At 41.3% G+C, this 23,359-nt stretch overlaps 1 protein-coding gene across 1 annotated transcript in view; it reads left to right on the forward strand.

The window, feature by feature from the left end:
- Positions 1 to 19,281, forward strand: part of LOC307255360 (adenylate cyclase type 1-like) — a gene marked incomplete at both ends in the record, with an annotated part of 40,720 nt that extends 21,439 nt beyond the window's left edge. The window contains 17 exon segments of the mRNA XM_080034042.1: positions 1,205 to 1,332; positions 2,663 to 2,821; positions 3,315 to 3,456; positions 4,695 to 4,850; positions 10,890 to 11,090; positions 13,780 to 13,877; positions 14,018 to 14,102; positions 14,748 to 14,837; positions 15,225 to 15,493; positions 16,498 to 16,624; positions 17,170 to 17,317; positions 17,320 to 17,333; positions 17,412 to 17,558; positions 17,652 to 17,750; positions 18,044 to 18,158; positions 18,279 to 18,403; positions 18,865 to 19,281. Of these exon segments, the coding sequence (XP_079890168.1) occupies positions 1,205 to 1,332; positions 2,663 to 2,821; positions 3,315 to 3,456; positions 4,695 to 4,850; positions 10,890 to 11,090; positions 13,780 to 13,877; positions 14,018 to 14,102; positions 14,748 to 14,837; positions 15,225 to 15,493; positions 16,498 to 16,624; positions 17,170 to 17,317; positions 17,320 to 17,333; positions 17,412 to 17,558; positions 17,652 to 17,750; positions 18,044 to 18,158; positions 18,279 to 18,403; positions 18,865 to 19,281 (2,520 nt within the window).
- Positions 19,282 to 23,359: the final 4,078 nt, after the last annotated feature.

Raw genomic sequence — 23,359 nt, forward strand, 5'->3', positions numbered from 1 at the left:
CTGTCTTTACACATGGCGGTGGAGACGAACACAAAACAACACACAACGGGACTCCGCGGCCCGGTGATAAGGAAACAGTAGCCTACACTAAGGTTTAACAATAAACTTTATAAAGACACTTAAAAAGACGATCTCTGCCCATACAAAAAGTTCTGACTTGGATTACTTGATGGAGCGATCGATGTGTATAAAACCATCCGGTACGTATGGTCTGATGACGGGCCGTTATATTAATAATAAACAGCGTGCTGCACAAATATGAGACTGTCCATCGCGACCTATTACGTCAAGGCTACATTTTAAAAAAAAAACAATAGATTAAGGGTTCTCGTTGCTCTAATTTGGAAGTGGAATATTTGATGCAAATTTGACCGGATGAAAATATTCACAAACAGTCGTATAGCCTACAAGTAGACTACGCTCCGAATCCTAAACGCGCACGGTGACGTAGGCAAAGTGCAATTGTGCCCAGGCCACGAGCAGTGTGACCACGGGCCAGTGGGGGGAGTGGGGAGGGGGGGGGGGGGGGGGGAATCATGCTGAATCTTCCTGCAGCACGGAACAGGAAAACGGCCCTAGTGTGAGTGGGACCTTAAGTGAACATGAGTTTGACACCCCTATTCTAGAGTCTCATCGTCGCTTTCACACTGTTTCACATGGACTACATTCATACTGTGTATAGCGTTGGTTACACATAAGAGTGGAATAGATTATCTCATCTAACTCTTTGAAAGAAAGTGCATTTCATAAAATGTTGAATTTTGAATATCTAACTTGGCATTTAAGAACTGTACGCAATTGTAAGAAGAATGCTTTCTGAAAAGCTTCATCATGCTGATCAGTTATCAGCAGTGTATTGACAAAAAATTACTATCTTGAAAAGGTCATAACTGCGCCGTAAACTAAATCCACCTCTGAACTTGCAGTAATGGATAGTTTAGAGCGATCCAAATTACACCGTTGGATATCGATCTGTATAATCAGTGTGGTAGTTTTAATTAAATGTCAGATTATTGAACTCAAAAGTTTCTTGATACCTTTTGGTGCTCCATTATAATAGTTTTTTTTTCACACAATGTTTTTTTTTATCCTTTAAAATGCCTTATTTTCTATAGAACCACTTGTGATAAATGATTGGCTCATATTGGAGGTGCATGGAGCCAATGGATTTTACTTCTTCTTTTGTTTTTTTTTGGATTGACAGGAGAATCACTGCCGCAGGATTAAGATTCTGGGGGATTGTTATTACTGTGTGTCTGGTCTGACCCAACCCAAGACTGACCATGCCCACTGCTGTGTAGAGATGGGTCTGGACATGATCGACACCATAACGTGAGTCTCCATACTGGTTTGAGAGTCTTTTGGTATTACATGTAAAACTTTATAGCTACTAGATTTTTTTATATTTTTATTTTTTTTGTCTTTTTTATGGGTTCTTTTCCCTCTTCTTCACCTCATGTTATGCTTGTGAATTTAAAAGAAAATTGAAGCAGTTCCTTATTGCCTATAAATGCCAAGACAAATGCACAAATGCTTCAATAAAACTATCTGAAACAACTTCATACTCCTTCGTTATAGTGAAATAGAAAGGAATACAGGTTGAGACCACGTAAAACTCAAACATCCACCCATTCAATAGATCATTCTTTCTATATAGGTGTGATACAGGAACCAAAAAAATCATTCTAAACAGAGACTATTTCCCTGAGTCCATTTTGAGGGATTTTCTTTTCTTCAAGTATAGGACTAACATCAGCCTGATTAGCCATGTACTTTACTATGAGTGGATTCTCTAACTACAGTTGGCTTGGAGGGAGAGGTGTTAATTGAGAAATAGAATAAGCTATATTTTGTCGCATTTGAAAAGAGCTTGTTTTTTCCTTTCACAACCTGCACAGTTTTGAAGACGGAAAAAAGGGACCGAAGGGAAACAAGAGATTGAGATGCGGCAGAAGATTAAATCTGATGCGTTCATGACTTGACTGGAAGCCCATTAATTAAGATTAGACTTTTTCCCTCTCCGCTGATTAAATAGAAAATGCTCAACTTGGCAGCCTTTTCTTGTTCTTTGGTATATTTTGGAATGGAAGAGCAAAGCAGAGCATTTCTTGAACACTCTCCACATATTGACAGATTGCCACATCTACTTCTACCTAGAAAGCTCCAGTTACAGATTTGTTTATTATTCTGAAATTAGGATGTGTTGTGTCGTCTGCCTCTGACATTTTCCGGTTCTAGCTACATATTTGTTTAAAAAGAAACAACGATGAGTTCATTTAATATGTGTGCATAAACACACACACAGATAAGAGCTGTGGTCTTATATATGATGGATCACCTTTGAAATATATAGGGTTGGATCACCTTTTCATTATTATGTGTACATGTCGCCTTATTAAAGGTCACATTCTCTCACATGTTTCTCATGCGTTGTATGTCTGTAAGTGTAGTTTGACAAACATGCTTTTTTATTTGTTTTTTGTGTGTTTATGTATACAAAGATTTTCTTTATTTTCATCCATGTTTCTTCATGCCCTATTCTGCTCTGCCTAATTAAAGGCCGGATAAAGATATAGATTTATTGACAAATATATAGATATTGTAGATATAGATATGATCTCACAACCTCACTCCCAACACCTCACGTGTTCTGCCCCTGCAGGTCAGTGGCAGAGGCCACAGAAGTCAACCTAAACATGCGCGTGGGCTTGCATACAGGTCGGGTGCTGTGCGGGGTGCTGGGCCTCCGGAAATGGCAATATGACGTTTGGTCCAATGACGTGACCCTAGCCAATGTGATGGAAGCTGGAGGACTACCTGGGTCAGTACCGGACATTTTACAAGAGTACCAGCCCCATGCAGCTTTGGACACCAGTTTTCTTTAGTCTGTTTTCGGTGCTTGAGAAAAATATTTGACCGGTTATGTGGTCCAGAATATTTTCTATTTAAATCTTATTGAACAGGTATAAATACATCTGATCTTCTGGTTTAAAAAAAAAAGTACGTAATTGTTTAAGGGCTAATCTGAAATAGGAAAAAAAACTGCATAGGAAACAAGAGCAGTATAACCTCAACCCTGTGGTTCATTTTACACCTGCTCACATGAGGGAAAATATCCTTTTTGTAGCATTATGAAGTGAGTCTTTTCATCTTTTCATTCAGACTTTATTCTGACAGCCTTGTGTAACGCTCTTCTGTAGATGACCTGCTCAGAAGTGTTTGTGCCCAAATGCCCCTAATTGCTGAAGCTGTACTGTCTATGAGAGCAGCTGTGTTGTGTCCTACCCTTCTCTATCTCACTCTGTGTGCCACAGAAAAGTCCACATCACCAAGGCTACGCTGGATAGCCTAAATGGAGATTACGAGGTGGAGCCTGGGAACGGACATGAAAGGAGCGCCTTCCTCTTAAAACACGAAATTGAAACTTATTTTATAGTGCCATCCCACCGACGGAAGGTATCGTACTATGATTCATATTTCTGTACTGAGGCATGTAATGTGTACTGTATATTTCTATGATATTTTAGCTGAGGAAAAATGACTTAAGGGACAGCGGTATAGCTTCATAACACAACTTCCTATCAGACAAATGGCCTAAGTAGAACCAGTTATTACCTGGACGGTTTACTGTGCACCTTAGCAAAGCTTCTACACAGGTGGTTAGCTAATCCACATTAAGATATAAACGACTGCACGTGGTGAGTCAGAGTAGGCCATAGGATAAAAAAGCAAGCTTTATCTTGACCCGTCTTTACCTCCATGCCAAGATCTAGAACATGATCGTCCTTCAGATAGAAGCATTGACTAAAAGCCTCCAGCGTCATATGATGGAGCTCTCACACATTTGTTGTTGTACTGAACTCACTTGCAGCCTGTGAGGGATTGGACTGGGGGGCTGTAAAGAATAAGAGAGAGAGAGAACAGAAAAAAAACAGCCAGTGGCATCCATCATCGCGAATCCGCACTTTGACAAACTAACAGAGATCTGTGTGTGTGTGTGTGTGTGTGTGTGTGTGTGTGTGTGTGTGTGTGTGTGTGTGTGTGTCTCAGTGCACACACACACATAAACACACACACATCTCCAACAGATGTGCCACAAGCAGCTGGAGAGGGAATTTCAGTCTTGTCTCTGTGCTACTCCTTTCCTTTTCTCTCTCCTCTCCTGCCCCCCCTTCCCTCCTTTCCTCTCCTCTCCTGCACAGGTTAAATGGGTCCTTATATAAATATATAGTTCTTTCATATGCTATGGGGGGACTTTGCTAATCCTCTCTATAGATCTGATGGTTAGACTTCATCAAATACAATTTCTCAGAAAAAGACGTGCCCTGACTAAGCTGTGTGTTAGCCTTCTCACTCTGCTGTTGTGCCTTTAGTTACTCCTGCCTAAGGACAAACTAACAAGATATCAACATGACACTTCCTCAGACTCTCTAACACACAGATATTTTCTAAAAATAGCTTTATAAAAGATGAAATGAGGGCAGCAAAGTCCTAAAACTATTGAAAATCACCACAGGGATTGACCTGCCATATTTCCTATACCGCTTTCTAGTGAAATTCCTGAGCCTGAAGATGATGACTGCATGCGTGTGTGTGTGCATGCATGAGCATGAACTATTGTCCCTTACAGAATACATTACTGTGTGGGGGTATCATGACTAAATCCTTTGTTCCCGTTTCTTATCTGGTGACAGATATTCCCAGGATTGATTCTTTCGGACATAAAGCCCGCCAAAAAGATGAAGTTCAAAACTGTGTGCTACTTACTAGTGCAGCTCATGCACTGCAGGAAGATGTTCAAGGCTGAGATTCCCTTCTCCAATGTCATGAACTGCGAGGACGGTGATAAGGTATACACTCTCAGTGTCTGTTGTGTTGACGTGTCTGTTTTTGTTCGTGCTATGATTTGCATTAATAGAGACGAAATAAAATGCACATATTTGAATGTCTATAGTTTTCGACAATAGTGATTTTTTTTAATTACCTGGATTTCTAAATGCCCTTTAGTGTGACCTTTGTGGTCAAACATTATAGGAGCAACAATGCGTGTTCGTGAATTCCCTCATGGTTAAATTGCTTTTTGAATTTGAACTCTTGAGCGTATAGTGGATATTAGCACGAGTGAGAGATGTACAGTATATAGTGTAGGACATTGTACATTGCACTCTTGCACGTTTCCCTTCTGTTCTAGACACTGATTTAGAGCTTAGAAATGAATTGATTAGCCTGTTGACTAAAATGAATTGTAAACCGTGTTTTTTTTGTTTTAATTATAAATTGCTGCTTTTCCTTGCCTTATACAGTAGTAGATTGCAAATGTTTGGACAAAACAAGCAGTTTGGAGGGGTCACGTTAGGCTTTAGGAGATTGTGGTGGTCACTTGTACTGTATCTGACACTAGGCTCTGTTGTTGACATTGATGTGTTTTTATTGTGTAAAGGTCCACCTGCACAAAATGTTCAACACACTGGTTGTAAATCATGATGACACACCCAACACCCCACCTCTGAGAAGTCACTTTCCTAGAAGTTCTCGTATTTTTCCACTCTTACACAGTGTGATAAATGACATATTTTTCAATGAAAGCATGAGAAGGAAACAGTATATTGAATGTTTGGCATTGTGGTTATCTACGTGCTTTGAATGAGCTGAATTAGCAAACCCCAGTTTAGCAAAAACATATTCAGGATTCCATGTAATTCAACTGCCTTCACAAACGTCTTCTGGCAACTGTACATGTCATTGGGTACATGTACATGTATGGCTTTTACAGGATTTCTTACTTTGTCCCAACAAGATAGGGGAGTGACGGTAAGTGATGATCCTGTCAGCTATAATGACCACAGCATGTTGCACCTGCCAGACACCAACATAGCATTTCCCCACGCATATGCAGTATACTGTGCTGGCAGGGTCACTGGCAATCTGGATAAATGTCAAAGAGCTCATTTGACCTTGTGTGCCTGAAGTGAAACCCTGTGGCCAAGCATCTGTACAATTCTGGCACCAGCTGTATCAAACCAGACTTTTCCCAGGTGTGCCATGTATTTATGTTGTTGTGGGGAGAGAGAAACATGATCACACCGTCATATATGAAGAAAAAGTAAGGTTAGGTCTTAGCCTTAGATAGAGAATATAAGGGTTGGTCACACATGTAGCAGTTAAAGGTGGAGTCAGCAATTCTAGAGAATTATTGTTGTCAAAATCACTTTTTTGTCAAAATTAGTGAATATCTCCTCACGATCCACCACTTGTACGTAAACAAACTGGGGTTAATACACAGCCTAGGCTCTGTAATCTAGTATGTAAACAAAGGGGGCCCACTGTAGCTCGCAACATACCAGTTTACAGAGTCTATGCTGTGTATTAACACAGAATTTCTTTTCAGCCGTGTAGGACAGGTAATGGATCGTGAGGAGATATTCACTGAACAAGCATATTCCAGAATCGCTGACTCCACCTTTAAGGTTATGTTCAGGAAAAGCTATCAGGGAGGTCATTTATGTCGAAACAATGTCCTCACAATTATATTAATGCTGGTTTGTATGGCACATCATATTTTGGATACAATCACATCACGGGGGTGTGAGTTTGCGAGATTATTTGAACAATTATATGAAAAATCGACTAAGACTCATTTTACCTGATTTTATAATGCGGATGCAGATCTTTGCCTCACGTTACCTGCAACGATAGTGCCTCCTCTTCAATCTACATTACTAGTAATGACAACACCCTCGCATTGTTGACGTTAGGCGTACTATTCCTATAAAACGGACTGATGGAAAAGGGAAAAGTGGCGACAGGTTAAATCACACATTGCACATTTCTACTGAACGGTTATTTCACATTCAGACCACACACACACACACACACACACACACACACACACACACACACACACACACACACACACACACTTGAATGGTGTGACATATGCATTCAGGGCACGGTGGGGATATGAGGGGCAAGGGGATGAATGAATAGTATTTCTGGTGCAGCAGACACGGCTGCATGAGGCGTGCTGAGCGACGCTAAGCACAGTATGGAACAGAAGGAGAAGTCGGCATCCGCAGTTCACTGCGTCAACGCCTCATAAATAACACAAAACGAGAGTGTGAGGGAGGCACAGAGAAGTGAGGGATGGAAAGAGGGGGTGAGGATGAATAGACGTCAGGAGAGAGGAAAAAGAAAAGAAGTACAAAAGTATAGACAGAAGCAATGAAGAAAGGTAAGATAATCTCAGTGAGAGGCCAGAAGGGAAAGTTCCTTCGCTGCCTCTAACTAGGACAAGAAAGGATGAATAGAACCAGGGGAGGAAGAAAGAGAAGAGGAAAACACAAAAGCAGTGCGTGAAGAAGGTGACTAAAGGGTGAGTATAGATGGAGACAAGGCAGGAAAACTGGAGTAAGGACATACGTACATACAGTACAGAAGAATAGAGGCAACCAGGGAAGGAGAAAAGTGAGGGAAGGAAAGACAGGGGGAAGGAGGAATATATGGCAGCAAGGAAGGGAAGAAGGAAGTGCGGAAGAATGAATGGGGAATTGAAAATGGTGAAGGAAGAAAGTAAGACTAAAACATAGAAAAGGAAGAGTATAATAGAGTAGCTCCCTAGAAGCTACAATATGGTACAAGGTCACTGCAACTGGACAATATGAGAGGTCACAGTAACTTTTGACTAATGGGGCATGAGGTCACAATGACCTTTAACCTTTGACCTCCAAAATCCATTCAGTTCATCTTTGAGTCAAGGTCGAGATTCCTGCAAACTTTGAAGAAAATCCTTTGAAGTGTTCTTGAGATATAAGAGCATTAAGTGTAGGCGATGAAGGAAGGAAAGACGAATGAAGGAAGGATGAAGATACAGACACGTGAAGAGAAAGCAGGAAGTAAGGAAGAATAGACAGAATCAGGGAGGGATGGCAGGGTGGTCAGTGAGCTGTACACTTTCATGTGGACGCTCTTGCTCACCCTTTGCTCCCCCGCAGATCTGCACAATTCACACACACACACACACACACAGGGGCGGGCCGTCCATTGAGGCAAACCAGGCAATTGCCTGGAGCCCCGGGGCCCCATAAGCCCCTTTGGGGCCCCCAAAATGCCCTCTTTATATTTTGCCCCATATCTATTGTTTTTTATAAAAAATCTCTTCACAATAGTATCATCGGGATGTCTAATTACTCGCGTGTTGACGGCCTTTCTGCCAACCGTGCACCCCCCTTCAGTCTGCACTACATGGACTATTCCATTACACATTACGCTCATGACGTGTAAATCCAAAAAAGTAAATAGCGGGAGAAGAAAGAGACGAGATAAACCTAACCTACCTATACCAAAATGAAGCGAACATACGAGAGCGGGTCACAAAACAAACAGAAGAAGGACCAAAGTCAGGACTTAATATCAAAGCTGCCGAAGCTATTAAGCTTTTTTACAGCAGCGGGACCTTAGACGGAAGACCAGCTGTCTACATCATTAACCGGTAACGTTCCAGCTCCTACTGTCAATGCAACAGGTGGCTCTGGCTCAGCCAGCAGCTATGCTAATGACGTGAATGTGTGTCAACAAACTGATGGAGATAATTAATGGTGCAACGGATCACGGTTGATCCGTGGTCCATTCGGACCAACCCTCACGGTTTGGGACCCACGTGAACCGCGGATTGGATGCATATATGCTAAAAATAAAGACGCCTGTGTGTTCACGTGATCGGCGATCGTGTATTACAGAACAGTTAGTGGTGATCGGGGCCAGCCTCTAGGTCTACTGTAGGCTACTAACAAAAATCACACAACACATTGCCTGTATTTTTGTAACAATATTTAGGCCTATTAGTTTAAGCTATATTTGGCTGCTCCACTTTAAGTCAGCCCAGCCAGGCGATAGTTAAGTTTAATTTCGTTTTCACCTCCGTGTGTAACAGCTGTTCAGAACAACAGCTGATAGGCTTGCGACAGCAGGAGTCAGTCTAAAGTCATCAATGATCAATTTAAGTAAAAAAGCAAAATAAAGCTATCTCTTGCTCCCTCTATCTGTGTATATTTCTCTCTCCCCTGCACACTTAGTCACTACTATCCATGCTTAAAGAAGGCAGGGTTATAACCTAATTTTATTTTATATATATTTGAAGATTTTATTTCAAATAGGCCTAGACTCTGTGGACACAGGCTATTTTGTAATTCACTGTGTATTTAAAAAATAAAAAAAACATTTAATTGAAAGCAAAGTCATATTGGTCTCTAGAATTTTATCCAGGTTAGTGGCAATCATCAACTTCCTGTCAGAGAGAAAGCTTCCTCTGCGTGGCCCCTCTGACACACTTATGGCGCTTTTCCACCGCACATGTAGCTCGACTCGACTCAACTCGACTCGACTCAACTTGGTTTGGTAGCAGCACGGGTCGTTTTCCACCGCAAATAGTACCTGCTGAACGTTGTTGCACTATTAACTGAACCAACCGCCAAAAACACGGATGAAAAATGTTTAAGAAATACCCCCCTTGTATCTGTTTGCTAAAAGAAGTAGAAGAATATTGCTACGGGCCATTAAAAGGGATGGTTGTTGTCCCGATGTGTGACTCTGCCACACAGTCAGCTGTAGGTATGCGTCACGTACATCCCTATGCACGTAAACACGGGCATGATAAAGTTGACTGTTTAGTGCTTGTTTCAGGATACGTGTTTTCAAATGCAAGCCGTGTCTCAGCCTGAATATTTTATTGAGGTAATCAGTTCAGTCCGAGGCTTGTAATGTAATCGCTCGCTATCATGTCTGTCCCAGCTGGCTACTATTTCCTACATGTCTCCTCTCGTATGTAAGTAACTTTCCCAACAACCAACACTGGGTGAGCTTAGCGAATATATGGAAAATAAAATCGGATCTGTGATGCAAATCAAATGAAAGAGAGCCAGAGAAGGCTGCACACGGCGTAAATACACTCAAAAGTCCCGGAGAGTTGGGGAGAATAAACAACAGAATGAAGCCGGTAGTCTCTGGCCACCGATTGGCCAGACAATAGTCTCTGGCCAATCAGTGGCCGGCCGTCTGCTGACGTCACCTTTTAGCATCGTCTCAGCTCGCTTGGAACCTAGAGCGAGGCGATACCAAAAAAGCAGCCGCTACGTGGTACCAGGTACCATGAAATTGCGGTGGAAAAGCCAAAAATGCGAGTCGAGTCGAGCTGATACCATGCGGTGGAAAAGCGCCATTAATGAACTAGGACTAGGCAATGGACATGTCATGGGTCAGGTTCAGTTAATGGCTCAGTTTGAGCCTGTGATGTGGGATCCTCTTAGACAAATCCAAGCTAAGAAAGCCTCTGACACGTACCTGAGTAGTCTCATCCAAAATTAAAAAAAGCTAGTGACTTTTGTTCATCCCTGGTATAGAGTATCTCAGTGTGCGCGAGGTACATTAGATGCAAGGGCCCCCAAATGACTGTTCGCCTGGAGCCCCAAAATGGCTAAGTTCGCCACTGCACACACACACACACACACACACACACACACACACACACACACACACACACACACACACACACACACACACACACACACAATTATCCATTCTGTCATGTTAGCTCTCTGGCTTTGCTCCAGTGCCCAATGTTTTGGCAAAAGCTGCTCACACTTTGGCTGCCGGAGACACACTCAGACACGGCAGTGTGTATAATGAAGTAATGAAGTTAAGTGTGAAGGCAATGTCTTGATATGAAAGCATAATCTACACTGCCCGTGTTTATTGTTGACCCTATATTCACCCTCGCTCCTAATATGAGTACTCCAGTAGTGCAGAGAATACGATACGAGTGTTACATTGGCAGCCTGTTTATAACACTATTTTTTTTTCTTTGAATTTTCCCCTTTCTCTTATCCCCCAAACAGCGGAGGGCCATGCGCACGGCTCCACAGAAGCGGAGGAATCGCCAACCGAACGCCAACCAGGCTAACTTGCTCCAGAGCAGCCCCAGAACCAGGGTCAACCGCTACATCGGGCGGCTGATCGAGGCCCGCCAGACAGAGTCGGACACGGCAGACCTCAACTTCCTCACGCTCATGTATAAGTGCCAGGCGCACGAGCAGAGGGTGAGGGGAACTCACACATACTGTAGGCATTGGGACCATAACCGGTTTCAAGGTATACTGCGGTATGAGAAAGTCAAGGTTTCAACACCACCATTAGAACACACAGGAGGATGGTTAACATACAAGTGTATTGCACAGGATGGTTAACATACAAGTGTATTAATGTGCAGAGCATTCCTGCATCATAAACAACTTACTAGAGGAGAAATCTGTAGAAAAGTGAGCATGTCTCTGAAAACCTTGTCAAGGTGCTCACTTAAAGGACTGCTTCTATTTTAATTTGTTGAGAATAATTCAATTATTCTTATCGTACAAGTTAATTAATTATCGGAATATTCTTTATATTTAAAGCCACTACGAGTAACATGGCATGTTGGCGTCCCCTTTGGACAAAAGCGGTAGTATTTTTACGACGCCAGCTGTCGTGAAGCTGTTTTCTAGCTCGTGCCGGGCGTGCGAGATTCAAATGATCAGGAAGCAATATAGTGCATGTCCGTGTGTTGAAAGTGTGAGGGCACGGAATCTTTTCGGCTCCGTGAGAGTGGTTAGTGACACAGCATCAACTAATGCCAGTCAGTGCTACACACACCTGATTGCAATGAGTTGATGCAGTGTCACCTCTCACGGAGCTGAAAGATTACGTGTCCTCACAGAAAGCGAATGAACGAGAGACGGCAGTTAGTATGGATCACGATGAGGTAATGTGTTTATGTTGTTGTAAATAATGACTATTTCAGATGAATAATGGTCATCTGATGATGCTGGTGAGGCAAAGTAAACTTTGTTTTAGTAGGCTACCGCTCATTCATTTAGGAGTAAACACTGCAGTCTAGGTTCGCTCCCGTGAAATTGTGTATACGTTGCTTGGCAACGCCCTCCCGCCCGCCTATCTCTCCCTTTTAGCTTTTCTTCATTGCATTTTCTTTTTTTTCTTTGATGGTTCAGCCCCGTTATCAGTCATTATGACGACAAACAACTGTCTCTAACAAGGCTCCCGCTCCCCTTCCCTCACCTGGAGGGATAGGCTTCTCAAATCGCGTTGTTGCGCCACACTGAAATCTGCGACCAATACGGATATGTGACCATAGAGCCTGCACGAGCGAACCGAAAATCGGACTGGGTGTGCGACCAGACCAAATGCAGTAATAAAAACTATATAAAAACTTCTTTCTTTGCACTGATGGTCTCGTTTGCTGTTAAAGGTAATTTATGATTATGTGAGGAAACATGAGGCTGTTTAAAAGATATTTAAATGTTACTCGGAGCTGCTTTAACAAATTAAAAGATTGTGTTCAGACGGAAAAAAGTTTTTTTATTTTTTTCAAAATAACATAGCTATATGAAAGCTGTAATCGCAATACGGTGACATGCCTATACATGCCTCACATTGCACCTGTACAGACTTCTGAATTACAGTTTTTGCCTAATGCTTACACACTAATAGTGGTTGCTAGGCCCAAAGCATCACAACCTCTAACTTTGGTGACCATGCCCTAAACACAAGCACCAACCCCACAAAATATGCTTTGCACTGTGTTTGAAATTCTCTAAAACACTTCTTGCAAAACACTACACACAGTGTTTTGTATAAGACACATTGTTCAAAAAGGAAATCTCCTGCAATCCTTGGGAAAACACATCTATTTAAAATTCAAAACACAACTAATATTGGAAAAGCACACAGACTCACACACATTAAAAATAAAAAAAGTAAAGCTAATTGAATACCAATCAGTATGAGCCTTAGCACTACAAATAGACTTCAGATGAGCTCAGCTTCTTTGTGAGACAGTAAGAGTCAGAGGAAGAGGAGGAGAGAGAGCGACAGGAGGACAAGATCAAAGAAGGCAACAGATGGAGGCACATACAACAGGAACACTATAGTGGACCATGTTATAGATCATGGCCTAACAATATAGGAGCCTGGGTAGAGAGTCCAGTCCAACTACACAGTAGCTCCATAATTAGGTCATTTAGACTGGATATCAGGAATATTTTCGCTGTTGGTTCTCAAAGGATGACATTGCATGTGATGTCGATGAGGCGATGTGGCCAGACGCAAGCATGAGGCGGTATCCAAAGGGTTCATGATCCACCCGCCCCATTCCTTACAACACTGTTTTTTTATGTTCCTCATAATTGTTTCAGAGTTTACAGTATAGTAGTGATACACTGAATTGCTTTTTGAACTGCATCCTACCTATTGTTTTTTTTGTTTGCCAAAACCATGACATTGCAAAATAAAATAAAAATTCAGAAGCTTTTTTATTTTTATTTTCATATGTCTAGATGAACTGTAGTGAATCAACCTTTCACAAAAAAATCAGTATGATACTTTTAAAGTCAAAAACCATCCAAAGTACTGAATACAGCTGTGTTTTGCATAAAGCACATCTGTGTGTTGTTGCTGCTAGGAAAGAGTAATTCAAAAGTGCATGTGTGTATTGTTTTGATGCTAAAAACAGTTTTCAAATGGGATTGTTAGGTTTTGTTTCAAGAGTTTCATTTTGCCGTATAAGTTAGAAGATTATCTCCATGTGCTTTGACTCATTCGGCCTGTGTGTTAAGTTTTGACACAGTGGGCCAAAGTCTGCAACATGTGTGTAAGCAATTGGCAAAAACTGTAAGGTCATTTGGCGTGATGTTTTGGTTTTGCTCACTCCTGTCTTGGTCTCTTGCATTACATTAGTACCACCAGGTTCCCGATGAGTACTTCACCAGCGCCGTAGTCCTCTCTCTGATCCTAGCTGCCTTGTTTGGCGTCGTCTATCTCCTCATCATACCACAGTATGTATACAGCAGAATTCTGCATGTCTTTTTCTCTCTCCCTTTCCATCCTTTTCGATTGACTCTTTTAGTTACTCAGTTCTTCTCTTTTTCTTTTGAACTAACCTACACCATGTTCCTCTCCCTTTTTTCCCACTCAGGGGCGCAGTGGTACTTGTCCTTCTCGTCTTCTGCCTCTGTTTTTTAGTAGCTTGTATCATGTACCTGCATATCACTAAAGTACAGGTAAATGCAGCTGCTTCCTTATCATTTTGCCTTACTTTAGTTAAAGGACCTTAGTAAAGATTTTCCCATTCCTTATTCACTTTTAATTCACACGTCCTCTTTGATCTGGTGCCTAACAGAGCTGACAAGTTTAACTTTCTTCATTAAAACTTTTTTTTTGCTGACTAAAGAGAAATATGTAATTGTAGAATGTAAAGTCTTGTAATAACTATTCAGTATTCATTGGCTTCGAGATTACTTTCTAAGCCGCTATGATGTATTTAAATTCAGTTTATTCATTTTTTTGTCTATTCATTTCAGCTTTTTTCGAGGTTGAGGGTAATTCACAAAAAGCTCCAGACCCCATAGTTTAAAAACAGTTTTTTTAGTTCTCCCTCTCTTTGTCTTTCGGTTCTTTACTGGCCTTACTTTCCTCACGCTTAGCCCAAATCTGTCTGTACAGTGTTTATTTGTCTGCTTTCGAGACTCTATTCCTCAAACTATTCCCACAGCCACTAACACGCTCTGTCCTATTGTAATCTTGCCTTTATTTAACACGCAATGTAAATTATATCATTTTTTTTAAAGTATCATGTTATTGAATGGCCCTAATGCTGTTGGTCTCCTTTTGTTTTTCATTCCCCCCCCCCCATTTTGGTCTTTCAGTGTTTACCAGGGTGCCTGACCATTCAGATTCGCACTGCGCTTTGTATTCTCATTGTGCTCTTAATCTACGCTGTGGCCCAGGCCTGTGTGGTAAGTAGAAAAGGCCAAATTGTAAAAAATGCCATCCTCCAAAAGTGACCCAAACTACAATTAATTGTAGTTCCCTTTTGATGGTATGCTGGACACTAGATTGTTATTTAATTTGCTGTTCGAATAACCAGAATATGTTTGTAAACAAAAAAGAAGGTCCTCTTGCTGTACACTACAACAGTAAAACAGTAACTTTTTAAAGTAGCTTTCTTACTTTTAACAATGTTCCAGAGATCCAATTTTCCTGCCAGGAAAGTTTATTTATCCAGTTATGAGAATATATCTTCGAAAATGTACAATTCTCTGACACACCCAAAGTTACATAGTGCACCTTTAATATCCTATCTTCTTTATGTACGAGTCTTCTCTGTTTCACCCCTTTGCCAGGTGGGCTGCATGCCGTGGTTGTGGTTGCGTGCCAACAGCAACAGCAACAGCTCAATCATCGTCATTGATGTGGACAGCGGCGCCAACCACACCATGGGAGAGGTGCCTTGCGACGGTGCCCGCTACGCCTTTCTGTCCTGTATGGTGGGCACGCTCACCCTGGCAATTTTCCTGCGCATCTCCTGGCTGCCAAAGATGGCGCTAATGCTCTTCTTAGGGGTGCTGTTCATCACCGTGTTGGAGCTCAGTGGCTTTCCCAGGAGCGCTGGGTGAGGTTCACTCACAAGCACGACACAACCACAAACACCAGATTAAAAACACTAAAGACACTTTAGCTTGTTTACACTTTTCCTCTCTGTCGTTCCCATGAATTTGCATGACCAACAACACACTTGTCCTGTCAAAGCTTAAAGTGAGAGGCGCCCCACTGATCCGGTTATGATTGTAATCGAGTATCAGTGGCAAAGAATGGCGGTGAATGTAAAGCATGCACTGTGTGTGTGTGTGTGTGTGTGTGTGTGTGTGTGTGTGTGTGTGTGTGTGTGTGTGTGTGTGTGTGTGCGTGTGTGTGTGTGTCTGTGCTCAACCAGAAGTCCAGAAAAAAACTTCCACTACATGCATAGCTGAAGATGTACATGTGTGGAGGCGTCTTTCACACACACACACACACACACACACACACACACACACACACACACACACACACACACACACACACACACACACACACACACACACACACACACACACACACACACACACACACACACACACACGCACACATACACACTTGATTCAGCACATGTGCTCATTCGTTCCAAATCAGAAGCCTGAAAGGACAATGTGGGCAGAATGACAGCAGCGCGTTTAGCTGTTTTGATCCGGTACCGAGGGACGTGGCCAATGTTATTGGAGATCGGCTCATAAATGTGCACCATGAAAAGTGACTACTTCAGATTTGCCAATGTTATTTAGATGAAGATCTCTTTTGAAAAGCAAATTTTGTTTAGTTGCAGGAATGCCTCAGTCAATAATATAATATTATATGGTCCAAATGTTCAAGCATATTAACTGTAAGCTGAATTGTACAGATTCCTTATTTATTTTTATTTTTTTGATGTTGCCCTCAAAAGAAATCCTTGTTTTCAGTATGTGTTTGATACAACTTCAGTCATGATAGCTCTGGACACTGTGGGGGGTCCATTCAACCCTGGTGTGTAGTTTTCTGTGTGGTCCAATCCAGTGCTGACTTGTGTGTTGGTCTTTTCCACAGTGGGGGGTCCTTCCACATCCGGGGCTATGAGCCCATCCTGTCTCTGTTGCTCTTTGTCAGTGCCCTGGCCCTCCACTCCAGGCAACTCGACCTCAAACTACGCTTGGACTTTCTATGGGCTGTGCAGGTCAGGAAGTGTGTGTGTGTGTGTGTGTGTGTGTGTGTGTGTGTGTGTGTGTGTGTGTGTCAGTGCACCCGAGAGAGGCTGTAGATGTTGACAGAGGCTTAAATCTTATCATCATAACATAGGTTTTAATAGAAGTGTACAGTAAAATTGCTGCCATTTCAGTTTGGATAGACATAAACTCTTGGGTTATGTTTTGGGAGTTTGTATTTATAGGCTGCCAGCTGTCTGTTCTTTGGCAAAAAAATAAAAAATAAAAAACGTGGGTAAGAAGTTTGTTTTGGCTTGGTTTCATTTGGCTCCAACAGGAGTGTATAAAAACCTGAACTGTTGAATCAAAAGCCTAATCTCAAGCTGTTTCAATCATTTAACCAGTAGCATTAGTCATGTAATGTACCTAATGTGTAAGGCATACAGTCCATGTTGTCAAGTTTTCTAGTGACCCCGTGTGGTGGAAATGTGGGACAAGCCACAGTCCTCAATGGCTGTATCTGTATTTTTATATTATATATTTTTTTGTGTACTGTATGTGCTTCGTTTGCCTATAGGCCGAAGAGGAGAGAGATGGCATGGAGAAAGTCAAGCTGGACAACAGGAGGATTCTCTTCAATCTTCTGCCCGCACACGTGGCTCAACACTTCCTATCGTCAAACCCCAGGAACATGGTGAGCCTCGCTAATATTACAGGCAGACAGACACTCAGACCATAGAGGTAGATATAACAGAAAGAGAAGCAAGAAGGTCAAAGGTGTTTTACGCTGCTATTGCGTATACTCTCTTTTCCCTTTAGGATCTATACTATCAGTCCTACGCTCAAGTCGGTGTCCTGTTTGCCTCGATTCCAAACTTCAATGATTTTTACATCGAGTTGGACGGCAACAACATGGGAGTGGAGTGCCTAAGACTACTCAATGAGATTATTGCTGACTTTGATGAGGTGAGATGGTGATTTATTTTTATTTATTTTTTTTTTTAACTTGGACCTTTCGGAAATTTAACCTTGTTGCATTGTTGTTTTATATATTTGCAGCTCATGGATAAGGCTTGCTACAAAGAAATAGAGAAAATCAAAACCATCGGCAGTACATACATGGCAGCTGTGGGCCTTGTCCCCACCGTTGGTACCGAGGTTAGCGTGTTATGTTGTGTTTCTGTTTGCACAACAAGTATATATATATTTTTTTTTCTGGCTTCTGACATATTATTAAACAAGTATATATATATATATATATATATATATATATATATATATATATATATATATATATATATATATATATATATATATATATATATATATATATATATATATATATTGTATATATATGTGGATGTAGTATGTGGATGTAGTATGTTACAACAAAGGCAATATTTATTTCAGGAATAGACACTATAACTGCTTTTTGTACTTCCCCTACTTAGGCCAAAATATCTGTTTACGACCATCTGAGCACAATAGCAGACTACGCCATTGAGATGTTTGACGTTTTGGATGAAATCAACTATCAGTCCTACAATGAGTTTGTCTTGAGAGTTGGTGAGTTCACTCTTTTAATTACAGTAACTGTTCAACAGCATTGACAACACGACTTAAAAGAAACCTCTGATCACCATTTTGTTTTGTATTTCCTTAACGTTTTCTTGTGTTTGCCCATAGGTATCAATGTGGGTCCAGTGGTTGCCGGGGTTATTGGGGCACGGCGACCTCAGTATGACATCTGGGGGAACACAGTCAATGTGGCCAGCAGGATGGACAGCACTGGAGTACCGGGGAAAATACAGGTGTCCAACGCACATTCAATCAAATATTGTGTTATATCAATCTATAGTCTGTATGCGCCTTGCTGTCATAAAGCAACATCATTTTGTCACAGTTACATGTTTGAAACATAGACAAAGAATGCTTTTCTTTTCTTTTTTTGAATGTATTTATGCATGCATCTAAAGGTTATTTCATTACAAGGGAAGTTTGCTTCACAGACAGTGCTTTAAGGGTTAACAAAATGAAAGGCATCAAAGTGAAAACCATAAAAAAGGGGAAATGAATACACATATTAAAAAAAAACACACAAAACGAATATGGCAGCTTGTGCTAGATCAGGATATATGATCAGGTTATGAGTCAATACAAGCAGAGATATGCTATAAAATGCCTGAAATTGAATTGAACAACATTGCATTAATGAATGTCAAACTAAAAGACCGTCAACATGTACGTTTCCCTTTGTTTTTACATAACATAGGTCACCGAAGACGTCTATCGCCTGCTGAACACCAACTACGACCTGGTGTGCCGCGGGAAAGTCAGCGTCAAGGGCAAAGGCGAGATGACCACCTACTTCCTGGAAGGCAAAGTTCAGGGCATAGGCACGGTGACCACCTCCTCGGTGATGCGTTCGGCCAGCCTGGCGCGTCGCATCCACTCCTGTGGCAAGACGAGCGTGCCCACCCAGCTGGGCAGCGTCTCTTCCGCCGCCAGCCTGAGTCCCTTTGCCAGTATGGGCAGCAACATCCAGGTGCACACCACCCCGAACTGCAGCAACAGCCCAGCCACATGCCTAGCCTCATCCTGTGTGTCCAAAGTCAGTGAGGAGGACGAGGATGAGGACCTAGACGTGATAGAAATCAAAGTTGACGGTGTGGCAGAAGCAGCAGTGTAGGAAATCAAAAGACAAGACTGCACACTTTCATGAAATAAAGGAAAGAGAAAATCCTTGTCAGAGGCCTACAGGAAGACAGGGCTGTCCAGGTACTTTCCTATTAAAAACCTGAGCTATACTGGCACAAGCCAGAAATACAGCTCGTTCAGGATATGAACATCCGGAGAAATGACACACAGTGATACGGACAATCATAATCGTTTCAAAAACTGCTCGACACTCTCGGGAAGACAATTGTGTAGTGAAGAGAGAAAGATAACCGGCATTTCAAAATCGTCTTTTTTGACATCTCCGTACCACATGGTAAGGTCCGTGGTGTGGTGTTCCTGGGTTCCCTTCCGAGCCAGCTTTAATGTGCATCTTTGTTTTGTATGTATTACACATTCCATGTACAAGGGAAGGGATGTGAGCATTGATAACCAGAAAAAAAAGACTGAACATGCTTTTGCTTTTGCACTGTCTTTCTGATTATGCCAAGGATAACATTGCATTATTTACAGAGTAAAACGGTGTTGTTTCTTTTTTTTGTGTATGTAAGCATGCATGCGGTGTTCTTGTGAATGTGTGATTGCATGCGTGGTTCATTTATGAATTGTAACGGAAATGGCACAAAATACCTTTTTATACTCGGAGTTTACAGGATGAAACAGGCTTTTAATCCAAGCATATGTGCGGTGAACGGTGCATGACTTTTCAAGAGTTGACAGCCATCAAAAAGGTTACTCCTGTCGAAAGAAAACCAAAGTATTGAGCTTTCCATAGATCTTTAATTGTATTGCCTCGCTATACATGAGAGAAGAGAAAAATGTTGCAGTATAGGTTGAACATATTTTTTATACGGGACGTCATCACTAACACTTACAGAGTGTTTTTCACCCGCGGAGAGACAAAATAAGGTTTCTCAACCCCTGGTGTTTTATAATTTCCCTGGAATAGTTTAATATAATGTGCTGTTTGACCAGTCTAGGCACAGACAGTGGTGGCTTTGACAAAGAGGAGGCAGTAAAGGTCCATGAAAGAAACATAGTCATGTTTGTATACCTAAAAAGCAATTCTACTAAGGTGGAAGTGCACTCTATGGAAACTAGTTAATGCCAAAACAGGACCAATCATTAATTATTATTCACATCACATAAGGGACCATCCACATAAAAGAGAAGCACATACATTACGTGAGCACATACAAAAAAGCACAAAGCTTCTACACAAAAATGCACGACATAGTCCTTTAGCCGGAGCCTTTTCAAACGCTCAACGTACGTCGACACATTTTATCAAGGCCACATGAGCTTTGGTGCAAGTGTCTGGCTGCATAAATTGCTCTACTCCAGCTTCTTCGCTATGTTTAAGCTCCATTTTGAGTTATTCATTACAAAATAGAAGCTTTAGCACGTCTTTCAGATGCCGTCTCATGCGTGAGGCGCTTGGAAATATGTATTTACAGCCTATATCTTAATCATCGTAGAACTTTCACTCGATCTGCAAAAGTGTAAATACGTCATGTTTCAAGTCTTTGCCTTACTCAATAAGCTTACAGTGATTGCAACCTGCCTTTTTAGATATATTCACTTTGATATGCAGATCATACTTTTTTTGTAAATAGCCAGAAGCTCTAAAACTATGTTGTATCTTGTACAGTTTAAAGTTGGGTTATTGAATATTTTGTAATAAAGACAATATTGATGTAAAAAAAAAAAAAAAAAAAAAAATGAGTATGGCTATGGATGTGTAGAAATTTCTGGCTTCTGACATATTATTAAACAAGTAGGTGTATGGGTATCGTGGTTGCGAGCCATATGAGATTTTTTTTCTTCTGAATTATCTGAAGCAATAATATTTACACTTTGTCCCCACCGAAACCTCGAACGTAGCATGCAGCACAGCAAAACGATCGGCGTGTAACGAATATAACTTTTTATGAGCAGTTGTCCCTGTTAGTTCCACTCTATAAAATTTTATTTCTCACACCTCAGTTTAGGTCTCTTAAAATAACAGCTTTCACTCTTACACTGCAAAATATGGCAGACAATGACAGGTTTACTGTGCCAAACGGTGTCCTTCCACAACCCAAAGCCACACACACACACATGAATGACACACAAGTCCCAAACACTGAGCAAGGACTAAAAAGTGTTTTTCCCAGTGTGGATGTGTGGGTTCACTCGGTGTAACAGTTAAGTCAACAAAAGCCAGAACTGCTCAGCCGTATTTCTTTGTGTACAGTACAGCCATGGAATTATTTCTTGCTTTGGATTGAAATACACCAAATTCTGGTCAGTGAATTAATAATTTTTGACGAGTTGTACTGTCTCAGGAATTCATTTTCTTTATAGAATTTAAAAAAAACTTTAAAAGTACAGCTGTTCCCTAGCTCCAAGCTAAAGGTGACATTAAGCAATAAAGGGAATCTAAGGTTAATGATGGTTCACAAACAACACTCCCCCGCTGTGTCATCATTGCGACTAAAAAAAACGGGGGGTTCAAGATGAGTATATTAGGGTTGTGGCATTTGTTAGTAATTACATTTCATTAAGTTTATGAGCAGGTGGGATTTCCTTGTGAAACTGCTGACTTCTAACTCAAGTCCATATTCATTTTATAATTCACATGGAACTTGAAACCGTGAAAGAGATGACCCATGACCATTTTCTGTGTGTTGGTGTATCCTTTTAAAAGTTTAAGTTCTACAATTTCAAATCCTGCTTTTAGGTAAACATTGAATTAATTTGAAAGGAGTTGACATATTGTTTTTGTAACTTATTTGATTCTACATAAACCTACAGTATGACACAGGTCAAATTGCCTTATTTTTCACTGCAAGGCTCAAAAAGGGACATCCACTTCCAACAGTCATCTGTCGTTAATTAAACTCCCACACCTGATTTGAATAATCACCTAATTAAAATTGAGCCTGCAGCATCTTCACTCTCAGAAAAAGCCTGGTCATCAGCAAGCTACATGGACAAATATGAGCAGCAATAAGTAAGTTTGAATCCACAGTTTTTTTTGTTTTCCTTCTTCCAAGTATGGGCTATTTTCATATACTGTATGAAATACTGAATCGTTCAATCAACCGTTCATTGGCCTCTCATGTTAATTTAGCTCAAGTATGATGATGAGACAGGAGGAGACATATTTGGAGACCATACAGGAAGATTCCGAGCCGGAAGATGAAATCGAAGGAGAGAAGGATGGGGATTTTCAAAGTCAAGTAGGTGTTGAGGCAAAAGCAAAGGTAATGGCAGAAGAGGAGAGTGAAGAAGATGAAGACGAAGCTGCAGTGCTGGGTGTTCTGAGGCCTAGGAAACGATCTCGTTCCATAGGCCGACAGAGTTTCCTTCAAATGCAATCTCCCAGCCATCACCAGGAGGAAGTGGAGAGTGTCTCTGTGTCAGAAAGTAGCCCAGCATGTGCAGCGGATTCAAGTGATGAACCTACTTCACCTGTGCCGGAACGGTTAGGAAATGAGAAGAGTGAGGTGAGAATAAATGTAAGTTTAAAACAATTGAAATAAAACATCTGAAAACACACCACTTAAAATGTGGGAGTTATTGATTCTGGAGAATGCTTGTCTCCAAAATCACTTTGTCAAAATCTCACGATCCACTACCAGCACGTACTGTGTGTTCACTGAAAAAGAAACAAATCCAGTGTTAAAGCATAGCCTATAGGCTCTGTAAACGGGCATGTTGCTAGAAAAGCTGACCCCTCCCCCCCATGTTTACATAACTTACTAGTTTACAGTTACACCCCAGATTTTTTTCAACACACACACAGTAAAGACAGGTAACGGATTCACTTGATTTTGACAAAGTGATTTTGACAACAACCATACTCCAGAAAGTATGTTACCGCTGACTACACCTTTATTGCAAAGGTAATGGCAGAAGAGGAGAGTGAAGAAGATGAAGACGAAGCTGCAGTGCTGGGTGTTCTGAGGCCTAGGAAACGATCTCGTTCCCTAGGCCGACAGAGTTTCCTTCAAATGCAATCTCCCAGCCATCACCAGGAGGAAGTGGAGAGTGTCTCTGTGTCAGAAAGCAGCCAAGCACATGTAGCATATTCAAGTGATGAACCT

This window comes from Ammodytes marinus, assembly GCF_949987685.1.
Source record: "Ammodytes marinus genome assembly, chromosome: 9".
In the NCBI taxonomy this organism is placed as follows: domain Eukaryota; kingdom Metazoa; phylum Chordata; class Actinopteri; order Uranoscopiformes; family Ammodytidae; genus Ammodytes; species Ammodytes marinus.